Source organism: Pinus tabuliformis, chromosome X (assembly GCF_031772625.1).
Source record: "Pinus tabuliformis cultivar Carrire ecotype Pingquan chromosome X, CPIR1, whole genome shotgun sequence".
Classification (NCBI taxonomy): domain Eukaryota; kingdom Viridiplantae; phylum Streptophyta; class Pinopsida; order Pinales; family Pinaceae; genus Pinus; species Pinus tabuliformis.
This window is the reverse complement of record NC_142308.1, coordinates 462,827,881-462,844,424: the sequence shown is the minus strand read 5'-3', so window position 1 is coordinate 462,844,424 and position 16,544 is coordinate 462,827,881. Positions and strand designations below refer to the sequence as shown.

General features: G+C 41.1%; 1 protein-coding gene across 1 annotated transcript; it reads right to left on the bottom strand.

The window, feature by feature from the left end:
- Window positions 1–254: 254 nt before the first annotated feature.
- LOC149140631 (endoglucanase 1-like) lies at window positions 255–11,085 on the bottom strand. The gene is made up of 6 exons (XM_089451026.1): window positions 11,029–11,085; window positions 7,480–7,586; window positions 7,286–7,371; window positions 7,001–7,188; window positions 1,218–1,379; window positions 255–587 (listed from the first exon to the last, which is right to left on the bottom strand). Exons 1-6 carry the CDS (start codon window positions 11,083–11,085, stop codon window positions 255–257), a joined length of 933 nt encoding a protein of 310 aa, XP_089307152.1.
- Window positions 11,086–16,544: the final 5,459 nt, after the last annotated feature.

Here is a 16,544-nt window from a genome sequence, read left to right as displayed (position 1 = left end):
TTACACGAAACCAAGGGACTGTAAATTGGATCCACCGGATTGTCGGTCAAACCATTTTTTACTACAACTAATAGGTGAAGGTAAAGATGGAGATCACCTCCATCCTGCCAAAACAAAGCAAAGAGAAAACAGGTGCAAAGGGTGCAAATTTCATATGTGCAGAAGCATATAGAGAAATTATGACCTTACAGGATATTGTTACTTAGCAGTGGAACAATATGGCAATATGACAGGAGTATAGAATTCTACAGCTACTAAAACAAAGATCCAAACTGTGCCAAATAGGGGAGGCAACCAAAGAATGGAGCATTGATATAAGTGGTGTGTTCAAAGTGTGCATAGTCATTGTGCTCATCGGAAAAGATGTCATTTTTGTTGGGTCCTCCAACTACAGCACCGACAAGAATGTTTGGGTTGGGACCATTGCTATACAACGACTGGAAGCCATTGTTGTAGGAAATATTTTGGGGATGGTTGAATATGGAAGGAAACAACAAACCCCAGTGATGTATACGTTCTAGAAACTTCGCGTCGTAGCCCACCATGTATGACATTCCCAAAGGGTTGTCTCCCAGTATATAGTCCACCTATTAAGAAATATAATTTAGAATATAATGATCACAAGTAGGCCTAAAAGCACTGTCTACACCCCAAAAATAGTACTGAGTAATTGTACTTATATTTTCACAAGAGTACGTATCTCGGTCAGAGTAGCTATGATGTTCCTGCATCTCACCACTTAGTTGGAAACGCTCAAGTATTTTGAATAAGTAAAAGGCAGGAAATTTGTGGAGGTAACATATTGCAAATTACTATCATTCATGTCAAAGAGTAGCCCCCTACAGAATATCAAATCAAATAAGTTATCCTAGACTTTAATCATCTGCCAAACCAAACAAATCTAGTATGCTCACCCGTGGCTAGATAAAACTATAAAATTTACAAGGTGGATACCCTAAGTTAGTATTGTTGATTCTCATGAATATTAACCTAGTGTTTACTACGCCTGAGAGGATGGTGTTCTGGGCAAGAAGAAGCAAATGAAGCTATCAACATGGCCCTTGTATCCCTCAAGCAGCTTGGAATTTTCTCTGAAACTTCATGCACACTGAAGGCAACATTTGGGGTGAACAATAAGATTGCAGAGACATATATAATGATGCATGCTTAATCCAATATAGTTAGGAGCATGACTGTAGTTTGGAGCATAATTTAACCTTATCCAAAAGAACTCTAGTTCCTGCATGCTTTTTGTCCCAGCTAAATAAATTGGCGTTGCCATCCGTGCCAAAAGTATGGCCATTTGATTGAATGTAGGTGAGATATGATACACTTCCTGAGGCTTTTCGCAACCATGTTGTACCCCACAGTAATTCATGCTGCAAGCAAACGAGTACGATGTCATGAGGATCATATTATTATTCTCTAATACTTCATATATATTGTCGATAGATAGAGGGAGCACTCACATGATATCCCAAGTAAGAGAAACAAAATGGGCACACTTCCAACTGGAGGGAGTCACTATAAACACCCGTGTGTTTTGTAAACATGTTAGAAAACCTACACGAATGAATCTAGCTAGTGAAGGTTGAACACACAGCTTTGCAGAGAAAAAACACTAAAAGATAATCGAAAGAAAAAAAGAATGATTCATTAGAAAATAGGCTACAATGCTCATGATATAGCATTACTGGGTGAAGATTCCAAGGTAATGCACCATAGTGGTGATAATTGAGAAGACTCAACACCTGCAAGAAGTTCCGAAGAGAACTAGCCAGTTGCGGAGTGAAAGAAGGAGCAAATCAGGGAGTAAATCATGTAGAAGAACTAACCAGTTGCAAAGTTAAAGAAGGAGCAAGTCAGGGAGTAAATCATGCAGAAGAACTAAAAAATTACGGAGTTAAAGAAGGAGAAAATCAAGGAGTAAATCATGCGTGTAGTCCCATGCTCTAACTAAGAGTCCGCATGTAGGTGTGTAGTACTTCCAACACCCCCCCTGAACACCACTATGGGGAAAAATAGAAAATGGGCCTTGACAACTAATGCCAAAGGTCACCCAAAATATAGTGCAACTTGTACTAAAATTGAGGAAAGAGGGAAAACCTCGTGGGAAAAACCCCCCCTCAAAATAAAATGTAATCAAAATAAAAGAGGAAGAAAGGACAGCTGATAAGCAATTGTGTCCTTCACTCCAAGACAATTGCACAGAGAGAAAAAATTATGCTCAGTGAATGTCTTGGTGAAGATGTCTGTAGTTTGTTCTGCTAAAGGACAAAACTGCAAATCAATGACCTGATCATGTACTAAGTCTCTGATGTAGTGCATATGGATTTCTATGTGCTTCGTCCGTTGTCACTGTACTGGATCCCGACAAAATTTGAGAGTGCTCTGGTTGTCACACCAGATGACAATGGGTTGGTGGAACTGGACGCCCAACTTAGTGAGGAAGTGTTGTAGCCACAGAGCATGAATGGTGATGTTGAATACTCTATACTCGACCTCGGCTGAAGAGAGAGCAATAACAGCCTGCTTCTTGGTCGACCAATAGATAGGAATAGACCCTAGACTGAGTGAATATCCGGAGGTGGACCTGCAATCAATACTATTGCCCGCCCAATCAAAATCAGTGAAGCCAAGGAGATTCAATGCAATGACTGCTGCATAGTGAATCTCGAAGGTGATGGTGCCCTGCACATATCAGAGGATGCGCTTGGCAGCATTCCAGTGTAGCTCATGTGGCTCCTGCATGTATTTGGAAACTACCCCTACTGCATATGAGAGATCTAGTTTGGAGTGGGTGAGGTACAATAAGCTCCCCACTAGTTGTCGGTAGAGAGTGTTGTCAACTAATGGAGTGTCACCTCCATCCTCAAGGTGGACCCCAGACAGAAAAGGAGTCAGTGCTTGCTTGTAGTCAGTCATGTGAAGTCTCTCGAGGAGATCCTGTGCATACTTAGCCTGAGAGAGTTTGATGCTTGTGGCATCCTGGCTGATCTCAAGACCAAGAAAGATGTGTAATGGACGCATGTTCGTCATCAAAAACTATCATGCAAGGCCCTCTTGACTGCAACAATGGCTAAAACTGATCTGTCGTTGATCAGGAGATCATCCACACACAAAACTAAGATAAGAAGAGAATCATGTGTCCTGAGCATGTAAACATTTGGATCAGACTTACATCTTTCAAAGTTTTGTGATAAGAGAAAAGAATCCATCTTCGCATACCAAGCTCTCAGGGCCTTCTTAAGGCCGTAGAGAGATTTCTTTAGTCTGCAGACCAAAGATGAATCCTGAGTGAAACCATGTGGCTATTCCATGTAAATCTCCTCTGACAGGTCTCCATGAAGAAAGGCATTCTTCACATCCATCTCATGTATTTCCCGTCCTTGGGCAACCGCAATGATAAGTGTAAGGTGTATGGAATCCATCTTTGCTACTGGAGCAAAGGTCTCATCATAATCAATGCCATGCACTTGTTGGAAGCCTTTAGCTACTAGTCTTTCTTTCTGTCTGGTGATTTTCCCATTTGCAACACTCTTGGTCCTGTGGACCCATTTGCATCAGACGAGTTGCCTTCCTGAAGGGGGACTAGATCCCAGGTCTGGTTCTCGAGGAGGGAGTTATACTCCTCCTCCATGGCAGACTCCCAAGATGGATGCCCAGCAGCCTCAGCATAAGACTGTGGATCAGAAGACTGAACCAAATGACATTGCCAGGATGGCGATGGTTCAGTGGCAGTGAGCACGAGAGGAGGCTCAATAAATCTGAGCTAGTCCTCTGCAAATCAGAATTATCCCCCACAAGACCATTTCTAGCAGTTGGGTAGTCTTGTGCATATATCTCACGTAAGATCCTTGTTCTCTGATTTATGACAGGGGAATTTGATTCACTGTTGGAAGCCCGATCTAGGCTTGGATGTGGATCATCATATGCATGAACTAGATTTGTATCTGAAGACTCTATCTCTGCATCTGCATGTTCTACCGCAGCATCTGCATGCTCTGTATTTGCATCTGTGTGTACTGAGTCATCATCTCAGACATGAGGTAGATAAAAGGTGTCTGCATGTGGCAATTGAGGTGCATGCGAGAGACTTTCCTGAAATTTGACACTTCCCTCAATGATGAGCTTGTCCGTAGAGGAAATCAAGATTTGGTATCCCTTCACACCATCAGGGTATCCAACAAAGATGCACTCAATGCTCTGTGGATCAAGAGCTTTCCTCTTTTCAGAGGGGATCCTGGCCCATGCTCGGGAGCCAAAAACACGGAAGTGGGTGACCTCTGGTTTAGTGCCACTCCAAGCCTCAAAGGGGGTCTGGTCCTTGACAGACATATGAGGAGATCTATTCTGGATGTAGTTAGCACAATTAAGTGCTTCAACTCATAGCTTATGAGGCAGTGACTTAGCATGCAACATGTAGGAAGCCATCTCTTTGAGAGATCGGTTCTTTCTCTCAGCAACTCCATTCTACTGCGGAGTGTATGGAATTGTGTACTGCAACTGTATGCCATCCTCAAGGAAAAGGTTTTGAACTGTTGTGTTAACATATTCCCCCCCATTGTCTGTATGGAGGGATTTGATCTTTCTCTCTGACTGTGTCTCAACTAGTGCTTTGAAATCTTCAAAGTGCACAAAAACTTCAGATTTGTTCCTAAGAAGATACACCCAAGTATACCATGAGAAATCATCAATAAATGTAAGCACATACCTTGCTTTTTTGATGGAAGGATGAGGAAAAATGCCCCATGAGATCACTATGGATCAGATCTAGATGAGAGGATGCTCTGTGAGTCTTGCCAATGTCAAACGTTTCTCTAGGATGTTTGCCAAGGACACACCCTTCACAAACTCCATTGGAGAAACTGATATTTGGCAAGCCTTCCACCATCTCATGCTTGCTTAGCTGCTGCATATAACTGTAATTTAACTGACCAAACCTGTCGTGCCAAAGCCTACTACTATCATCAACATGTGTAAGCAATAAGGAGGACTCAGATTCAATAAATTTAGAAAATGTATACAGTCTGGCTCCATTGTTTACCTCACCAGTTGCAATTTTGGAGCTGTTATGTAGGTCATATATGTTCATTGCATCTGGAGTGAATTCCACTCTCTTTCCGATGCCATAATGAGTGATCTAATAAATTGAAATTAGGTTTACTGAAAGTTTTGGAACATGAAGCACATCTTCAAAGCTTCCATGTAAAAGTTCCACTCTACCTTTTCCGGTGACCTCAATAGGAGAGTCATCTCACATGAGGATGGGAGGTCCTTTGCATGCATCCAAAGAGGAATAGACTTCCTTTGCAGTAGCCATATGATGTGATGCACCAGAATCTATAATCCATGCATTAGGGGAAGAATTAATTGCAACTAAAGCATGAAAATTGTTACCTTTCCCGTGTGGCAGATCCTCAGTTTTCTTCTTGGTGCCCTGAGGGATGTAGTCCCCAAGGTTGTGCTTTTGAAGGATTTCTGCCATTTGGTCAATTTGGTTCTTCATGTAAGAGGATTATGGATGGAATCCTCTTTGACAGTAGGTGCATCTATTTCCTTTCTTCCCTTTCTCATTTCTCGAGCCGGAGGAGTCATTGAAGTGCTTGGTGTACCCTTCCTTATTTGGATGGGAATGCGCTTTTCCCTTATCTTTTTGCTGCTGATTTTTCTTATTTGAATCAGATCTTTGATTTTTATTGTGGCTGCCATCATGCACAGCAAGTGCATGCACTTTTCGAGGTTTGATATTTTCCATGCCAATGAGTTTATCTTGCTCAAAAGTAAGGGACTCCATGAACTCTTTGAGAGAAGGCATAGTGTAGGATTTACCTGTTGCGAGCCTTACTGAATGAAATGTAGACACAAAGATGAAGTATTCTGGTCCGAGCTTTGACATAATAGAGAGAACTTGGCAACTCTCCTCCTTGGATTTGTCAATTCCACAACCCTTGAGTTGCAGCAATAGATCATTATATTTGGTGAAGAAGTCTTGAATTTTGTCATAGTTCTATGGATCCAATGACAACAGCTCCACTTCGAGCAGATGTCCTTTCATCTCATTCTATTTCCCGTAGAGTTTTTCAACCTTTTTCCAAATCTCATTGGGAGTATTGCAGGCAGATAGATGAAACTGCAACTCTGGAGAGATGCACATGCATATGGATCCGTGGGCCTCATCCATACAGTTGAGGTACTTGGATTTCTCTATGGCTGAAGTGGGTTCCACTTCTGTAGCCATGGTAATCCTATACAACCCTTTTTGATCAAGGTGTCGAGCCATTTGGTCCTTCCATTCGTGATAGCTGTACGGTGTTACGATCGATGCTTTGGGAAACTCTATTTTTTTGTCAATCTTTGATCTCCAAGCTATAATACCTGCAAAATAAAGTACCGGTGCACCTTTTATCTAGCAACCTGTGGGCTCTGATACCATGTAAATGTGTTAGAAAACTTGCACAGATGAATCTAACTAGTAAAAGTTGAACACACAGCTTTGCAGAGCAAAAACACTAAAAGAAAATTGAAAGAACAAAAGAATGATTCATTAGAAAATAGGTTACAATGCTCATGATATAGCATTACTGGATGAAGATCCCAAGATAATGCACCATAGTGGTGATCAATGAGAAGACTCAACACTTACAACAAGTTTTGGAGAGAACTAGCCAGTTGCAGAGTAAAAGAAGGAGAACATTAGGGAGTAAATCATGCAGAAAAACTAACCAGTTGCGGAGTTAAAGAAGGGGCATATCAGGGAGTAAATCATATAGAAGAATCAGCCAGTTGCGGAGTTAAAGAAGGAGAAAATCAAGGAGTAAATCATGCAGAAAGAATCTTGCATGTAGTCCAATGCTCTAACTAAGAGTCCGCATGTAGGTGTGCAGTACTTCCAACATGTTTATCCCTGAAATCAAATACCTTGTCTCAACAAACAATAAAGACAGCGAGCAAAATGAAAAGATGAGAATTTGAGCTCTTTCGGTCATTGTTATTATACCTGTGTTGCAGTTTGAAGGAGAGGCTGAGAATAAGTACGGTCCATTGTGCTAAATATCATGGACGTAGCTGCAAGAGCTGCCATAGTTTCTGCAGCAACGTCAGAGCCTAGGTGTTCAACATCCATTTTATAGACATTGCGAGGTGTGTCCCAGCACTTGTGATCGATGTTCGGATCGGCTACTTGTACTTTTATTCACCAGTCATCATGTGTCAATATGTGTATGTCCATGACTCCATAATACATTCTGCAGTGTCTGTCAATATCTACATGATTCCATAGTACATGCTACAGTGTGTGTCAATATATCCATAATATACACAGATAAACACTGCTCGTCTCTTTGTACGTTTGTACCGTAAAAAGAATATCTGCATTACCTGGACGTAAAGAACACTGGGATGTGCAACAGCTTAAGTAGGTAATCTGTGGCCCAACGGATGGTAGTTTTTGCATGGTCGAGGTCATCTCCCATGTACTCTCTGAATTCCAAAACGTTCCATGACAGCATGGTAGCCGTGAAAGCCATTGGGAAACCGAACTTCGCATTGTCTCTTGCGTTGTAGTATCCTCCCATCAAATCCACCTGCAATGCAATTTAATATGAAATCAAATCTTTAACGAGGAAACCATCAGTACAGCTCATCCAGATGACAATATTATTAGCTTATAATATTATAACAACCCTTGTTCATATATTAAGAATTTTTCATATATTAAGAATTTCTAAGATAGAGTGGAATAAATCTGTAGGGTTAAAAATTTGGCTCCATATTTTTTTAAATCTATATAAGTTTAATTTATATATTAATTTTTTTATAATTAATAATAATAATAATAAAATAACATTTAAAAATAAAATGATGTAAAGTAAAAGGGAGCAAATTTCTACAGTTGAAAAATTGGTTCCATATTTTTAAATCTATATAAGTTTAACTTATATATTAAATTTTTATAATTAATAATAATAATAAAATGACATTTAAAAATAAAATTATAATTTAGTTAATTTTGATGATTTACTTTTAATTTTAACAACATGAAATATATAATAAAATAGATGTCTAATTATTATTATAGATTCATTACTATCTGTCACGCCCCTACACCTGCGGTAGCCTTCCAACCGCTTGTAGCGAGTGCGGCACGACCGAGCGCTTTCTTTTTAACAATATTAACACCCGTGGACTACGCCTACTTCAACATGAACATACTTAGCTTATGTTTTTGCAACTGAATAAAGCATTATCCTTTATACTTTAGTGAAGACCATTCTCAATTATTAACCATGAACAATAAACCGAGAACATCAACAATAAGCAAGTACAAAGGGAGGGGCAACTCCCAAAAAGTCTGCCCAACAATATATTATAACAGTTTCTTCAATATTACAACACAAGTAATGCTTGGCAAACTCCAAGCCAATACTTAGAATAATTTTACAACAAGGCATAGAACAGCCTTTTACATCATTTTATGCACCTTTGCATAAGTAGGAGTGCTCACCCGAGCCACTCAACCTTCCTACCAAATCCTGCATAAAATTGCACACCAGAACCTCCTCAAACCATGGCACACTTGCCAACCGTTCACATAAGACAAACTTGCGAAGTCCTTAACTCCTATGCGCATGAGATATGCGCATATCCTTCCAAGACTACGCACCTTTTCCCCTTGTCCTTATGCGAGAGTGTATGAGCGAATGTTCGTTGTTGTTCCAAATGAACCTGCGCCTCAAGCTTTTATACGTTCACTTGGTGTGTCGTCCCTCCACGCGGCCGACCTTCGTTTCCATAGTTATAACGCCCAACGATCATGCAAAACTCCGTCGGCTTACCCCAACGCTCTGTGCATACCTTCGTCGGCTCGTTCATAAGGCGAGTTGCCTGTCCGCCTTATAAGTGGGCGAGCGCACTCCACAACCGCGCGCATTCTCACACATGCCTTCGTCGTTTACTCCGCGCCCGCCTTGCGCCCGTCGTTCATCTCTCGGAGGCCTTACATTCTCCTCCACCTGAAATCGTTGTCGTCCTCGACAACATATCATCCTGGTAGCTCTCCACCAAGATCATCATTCATCCACGATGTCGACCTTTCTACACAAGGCAAACATCCTTGCAACATATGTAGAGACTCTTTCTCCACTATGTCCCGGCCTAGTGACCGCTGCCACCAAGCTCACCATACCAAAGTATGTATCTCCATAATCCATGCTCAGGTCCATGGAAACTCCATCCATCTCATCTGCAACATGTTGCCCATATGTGTGTCTCCTCCAAGTGAAGAGAACATCTCCTCAAACCGACTCTTGATGTGCCCCATTCAGGTCCATGAAGCTCTCTTCATCATCTGCAATGTGCCATCCTCAAGTCTTCATAGAAACAAGTATGCACTTGTCTCATCTATCCATGTGCTGCCCATGATCCTTGATCAAATCAGCTCCCATGTGTAGAAAGTAGTTGAGTCTCGGCTCAACCCATGCTCAAGTGTATCACCAAAGCATCATCATCATCATCGTTGTAACTCCATCACTCCAAAGTGCCTCATACCGATCCTCTACATCAAGTCACTCTTCCAAGCCATGCCCATACATGTACTTTGAAAGTATGCATCCCATACTACATCAAAGTCTCCTGACCTCAGTTCCTCAATGCATCAGATCTTCTAAGTCCACCGTACATGAAGTCCCTAAAAGTCACAACAATCTCATGTCATCATGAGCTCCATAAACCATCCCCAATCAACACCTCAGCAAGCATACGAGATGCCTCAGCTCCCCATGTAGTAGGAATGCTCTATCGCTGCTCACAAGTCCATCCAAGTTCATGGCTTTGTTGTACCAAAGTGCACAGCTTCACCATCGGTTCATAAGTAGTAATTCCCCATGTCACATTAGCAAGCCCATCTGCACAACATTCCTGCCTTGGCACTCCTCCTTGGATGCCCATAATGACACCTCTACAAGTTCTTTGACACAATGTCCCTGCATAGGTCTGCCATGCTTCATGTCTTCATGCCTCCACCCTGATGTCCATCATTAAGTTTCCCATGTAGTCCAACCAAGTAGACTTCATCACAACAATTGGTCATCTCACCCAAGTCTTCAATCTTCGGTTTAGTGAACTCGGTCACTCAACCAACTCATCATATCATCATGTCATGAGCCTCTTCAACATAGCTCCTCCACCAAAGTGTCCACCAAGACTATCTCTTGGTCTCGGCCATGAGAAGTCCACCCAAAACATCACAAGTGTGTGCCCTCCTCAATCTGTCCATGAGTCATGCCGGGCACTTAGCCAATTCTCCATGTGGCTAAAGCATGACTCAATCTTCCACAACGATCATCAAGTTCCACCCTTGTCACGGGTCCTTGCACCTTTCATCATAAGGTCACAAGTAACCCCAACAAGCCTTGCAACAACTGACAACCCTTACTTCTCCATACAAGGTTCCATCATAGTCATCCATGGTAAGATGTCCTCTTGCCTTGGCAAATTGGCTTTGCCCTTCACTGCACATGGTCCATCTCCCAAATGCCCAAATGAAACACAAGTATCATTACTTACTTCATCATCATGAGGCTCCTCCATGTGAGTGACCTCATCCATCCATGTTGACAAACTGCACGATCCTGGTTCAACTTGATCAGCCTCAAGTTCATCCTCCATCGTAGTCATGCCTGCAACATTTTCATCACAGAAGGGGACAACAATAGCCTTGTTTCCCTTCAAGAAATCTTGTCCAAGTATCACATCGAAGTCGTTCATCTCTATCACTGTGAAGTCCAACTGACCCTTCTAGCCTTTCATCTGCAGAGGTATATCATGTACCAAACCTGCCACCTTAGCTCTAGGGTTTACTGCCTTGACCTCCATATCTGATGGGGAGATCATCAATCCAACCTCTTTTTCTAACCGTGTCGTCATAAAGTTATGTGTAGCACCTGTGTCTACCAGAGCTTGAATGGTCTTGCCATGAACCATCAAGTCGATGAAACCCAGACTGTTCATCCATGATTTCTCCATAACCTTATCTGCATCGGCTTCACTTGCCATGAGCAACCCAGCTCTATCAGGCTTCACCATTTTACCTTCGTCACGAGCAACCCTGCTCACCAGCTCCGATCGAGCTCTGATACCAACTGTCACGCCCCTACACCTGTGGTAGTCTTCCAACCGCTTGTAGCGAGGTGCGGCACCACCGAACGCTTTCTTTTTAACAATACTAACACCCATGGACTACGCCTACTTCAACATGAACATACTTAGCTTATGTTTTTGCAACTGAATAAAGCATTATCCTTTATACTTTAGTGAAGACCATTCTCAATTATTAACCATGAACAATAAACCGAGAACATCAACAATAAGCAAGTACAAAGGGAGGGGCAACTCCCAGAAAGTCTGCCCAACAATATATTATAACAACTTCTTCAATATTACAACACAAGTAATGCTTGGCAAACTCCAAGCCAATACTTAGAATAATTTTACAACAAGGCATAGAACAACCTTTTACATCATTTTATGCACCTTTGCATAAGAAGGAGTGCTCACCCGAGCCACTCAACCTTCCTACCAAATCCTGCATAAAATTGCACACCAGAACCTCCTCAAACCATGGCACACTTGCCAACCGTTCACATAAGACAAACTTGCGAAGTCCTTAATTCCTATGCGCATGAGATATGCGCATATCCTTCCAAGACTACGCACCTTTTCCCCTTGTCCTTATGCGAGAGTGGAATGTTCGTTGTTGTTCCAAATGAACCTGCGCCTCAAGCTTTTATATGTTCACTTGGTGTGTCGTCCCTCCACGCGGCCGACCTTCGTTTCCATAGTTATAACGCCCAACGATCATGCAAAACTCCGTCGGCTTACCCCAACGCTTTGTGCATACCTTCGCCGGCTCGTTCATAAGGCGAGCTGCCTGTCCGCCTTATAAGTGGGCGAGCGCACTCCACAACCGCACGCATTCTCACACATGCCTTCGTCGTTTACTCCGCGCCCGCCTTGCGCCCGTCGTTCATCTCTCGGAGGCCTTACACTATCACATTTAACATCCATTTAATTTACATATTTTTTTAGAGTATTCTATAAAATTGAAATCTTTACCATCCACACTATAATTATAATTATGTATAATTAAAAAAAAAACAAAATATACCAAACATATTTCAGTAATTAACATTTAACATTTTACTTTAACCACTTTAGTTTCCAGAGATGGACTCTTATGTAATTTCAATTCAATTTCATATATAACATTTATTAAAAAATAAAAAATTCAATTCCATATATAACATTTATTAAAAAATAAAAACTTTTTTATTGAATTGTATTGTTTTTTTTAATCGAAAAAATTGTGATTTTTTTTTAATTGAATAAATTGTGGTTCGATCTACTCTCAAGCATATATAGATAGCCGTACTTAGGATTAGAGAACAAGACCTATGCACATCAAACCTCCTTACCCAACCATCAGAAAACATTCTTACGACTATATGTGAATTTGGTTTTGATAATTTCACTATGGGATCTCACTTGTCTTCCACCCGCTTTAACTAATACAATGCAACTGACAACGAGAAAACTTCCTGGTTGACAAAATTGGGGAGCAATCATCGAGTCTATTTCATGAAATGCGGGGTGCATGTTTTCAAATGTAAATCAACGTTCGACTATTTTGTCTTTTATTTTAATAAAAAAATGAGTTTGTAGCTCGGACTCCAGGCCCACCCGGCCTTTTATATTTAGCGAAGGTCGTGAAACATGATGGATGCGGTGACGCACAAAGGATGAAAAATGAAAATGATTGATTGTTCTATGTTCTTTGGGAGCGGTCAAATGAATTGAAGGTGGGGGACAGTAATGAAGATAATCCGCGAATTTTAGGGCACTAAAAAGGGATGGAGAAATAAAAAAGCTGAGACGTTCGTAGTTTGTATCGCCCGTGCACATGGCTATATTGTATCTTTTTCAACCTCATCTTATGATTTCTATACTTTTGAACCCAAACTTAGCTAAATATCGACTATATGCGGAGTAGGACGGCACCATGCTTGTCTTTAGAATAGGAATGGCGCAGACAGATTTTCCATCATGACAGGATCGTGATAGGTTCAAAGCAAGCTTGGCTAAAAATCAGACTATATCCGGACGAGGATGGCGGCGTGATTGTCTTTAGAATAGGAATGGCGCAGACAGGTTTCATGACAGGATCGTGATAAGTTGAAAGCATTTTCGCAAATCCAAAAGCAAAGATTTAATAAAGCTTAGGAGCTCTGAAATCAAACGATCGAGATGTTCATTCGAAAAGAGCTCTCCGTCAATAAGTGGGCACTACAGATATGCCGGAAAATGGGAGACAGAATAGCTAGCTTGACCATAACTAGATTGTAAAAAATTAATGCGAAAATAGTTGGTTGATTATTTGATATTATTGTTGAAATAGCATTAAAACCTTTTTAAAGATCAACTGAGCCGTTAAAGAGCACTTTAAATAACGCAATACCCATTCAATTAATAATGCTAATTTCTAATCATAGAAATGGTCACCAAAGGGACGAGTTCAGGAGGCCATGAGAATTTCCAAACCCTAGGGTCTCAAACCTGCAAACCTTGACAGGTATCGTAGGAGCGGCAGAATAGAAAACGGATAGCAAGAAAGATATGCCAGAAGGAGATGGGGAGAGATCCCCACCTACCGAAATACAGTGGTTGGAGAGTCAAGGCGAAAAACCAATAATCAACTGAGTTCCTAAAAAGCGGCAAGTCCAACCAATGGCCTAGTCCTTGGAGTGAGATGGCAGGCAAGAAGCAGAGGGTAGTGCCTACCATGTGCAACACCGAAACCCACATATGTAATCCCGATGAACAAACTAGAAAGATACCGCAGCTACATGAAGGACTATGCGATGATCTGCAAGTTTGTATGAGTCTTGCCGACAAAGAAGGACCTAATCAAGTGGATCTAGTAGAAATGGGAACCCAAAGGCCATATAGAACTCAAACTTGGAGCCAGAGGCTTATTCACGGTAATTTTGTCAAACCTGCAAGATAGGAAAGTGTATTTGAAAACGACCCATATTTCCATTATAGTGCAGGATTGTTCATGAGATATTGGGAAGAATGCTACAACCCGAATAAAGAGAAATTCCTAGCAGCCCCAGTCTAGGTACGACTCTTCGGGATCCCAATGGATTTCTGGGATTTGGAAATATTGGAAGGAATCAGGAACACAATAGGAAAATTGATCAAAATCGATAAAACCATGAAAAGGGGCCGATATACTTCATACTTTAGAATCTGTATGTATATGAATATATCTGAGCCCATCCCTAAATCACTTGAGCTAGAATATCATGAAGACATTTCACACCAGACCTTGGACTATGAGCGTATCTTGTTCAGATGCTGAAGGTGCCATGAATATGGCCACTTATTTAAAGAATGCTCGTTGAATCAAGAAGGACCGGATCTAAAAGAAAAACAAATGAAACCCCCATAGGAGGGGAATGAGGGGTTCCAAGAAGTGAAGCACAAGAGAAGGAATCCAAAAGGATCCCATAACCCAGAAATTGTCAGTCAAACAAAGCCGAGCAGTAAAAACATATATGAGGTATTGCAAGAGGAGGAAGAAATAGAAAATGAAGCACAAATCACGGATAACCAGGAAAAAGAAAAAGAATGTAGCCCAAGTCAATAAAAAACAACACCAAAGAGGAAAGCTCAAGTAGAACTCACGGACAAAGAAGAACATGTAGGAATGGATCTCACAACAATGGAAATGGACCCAGGCAAGGGGGAGGAGTTAAGCATGGAAGAGGAAGTCCTAAAGAAATTGTTAAATGAATGGAGACGCTTAGATGTAAGATTTATCCCATAGGATCAAAAGAAACTATACAAGGAAGTATTCCAACAATATAAGGCCAAACAAGGACAAAGACATGTAGATATCACAGAGCAACTAGGCATGCAACAAGAAAACCGCCAGGAATATCAAAATAGAACAAAAGGAGGAAAGAAAAGAGGAAGGAGGAATCTACAGGAATCAATCCAGATCCTGTAAGAAATGTTCGTAAACACTTGAAGGGCACTACCGCTAACAGTGATATTCCAACAACTTAACAAAATTACCCAATGATAGTACTATCTTGGAACATAAGGGGCCTAAATAACAGGGCAAAACAGAGATACCTACTAGATCGATTGAAAAAGGAGAAGCCTCAAATAATGCTTCTCCAGGAAACAAAGATAACAAGAGAGAAATTAGAAGAGATTCTAAGGAGGACGAAACCAAGATATGAGGTAGTTGTAGTGCATGCAAAAGGGAGTGCATGGGGAATAACAATCATCTGGAACCCATTAGAGGTAAATGAAGATTACTGGATAGGAATGCAGAGAATCCTCCCAGGTCGCTTCTGGAATATAGGGGACAAAATAATGGTTTATGAACTCAACAATCTATGGGCTGCATATTCGAGCTGAAAAGGAAGACTTTATACAAAGCATAAGGACCCTAAACCAAATGCACGATGAAAAACTTTGGCTGATTACAGGGGACTTCAATTTGAAAACTACCCTGGAGGAAAATAAAGGAGGGATTAGAAGAGAGGAACCTAAAATTGAACAATTTAGGGATCTATAAGAAGAGCTCCACCTGGTAGAGATACCTACAATCAATGGAATGTACACATGGAATAACCAAAGAGGAGGAAGCTGCCAAATAGCATCACAATTAGACGAATTATTGGCAACTGAAAAATTTATTACCAGAGATGTATACTATGAGGAATCCATCCTTCAATGCTTGGGATATGACCACTGGCCAATTAAACTAGAAGTGGACTTGAAACAAGGGCAGACCAAGAGACCCTTCAGGTTTGAAGCATTTTGGTTGAGAGACCCAACCTTCCCAGGAAAGCTAAAGGAATGGTGGAAAGCAAGTAAGAAACAAGGAAGAAACAAAATGCATACATTCCAACTCTGTCTCAAATAAACCAAAGACAAAATAAAAAAATGGAACCATGAAGAATTTGGTAACATACAACAGGAGTCATAACTGCTACAAGAAAAAATGAAAAAGTTGCAAGAACAGATAATAACAAATGGTCGCACTGAACCCCTAGTGGAGGAAGAAGGACAACTGCTGAATAGGTTGGAGGAAAGGAGGCACTGGGAAGAGATTCTATGGAAAAAAAAATCAAGAATTCAGTGGCTATGAGAGGGAGAAAGGAACGCTAGATTCTTTCACAAAGAGATGATCCAACATCGCCAGCATAACATGATCTTCTCCCTAGTAGACTAGGATGGAAATCTCCTTATTCAAAAGGAAGAAATGGAGAACCTACTGGTCCAACACTTCCAAAATTTATTGACTAAACCTAATATAGATAGGACAGAAGATATAAACAAGATTACTCGGCATATCCCTCAACTGGTTAGTAGGGATCAGAACCTAGCTCTTATGAGGGAAATAACTATGAGTGAGGTGGAAGAAGTGATCAAAGGACTAGCGAAGAACAAAGCTCCAGAGCCGGATG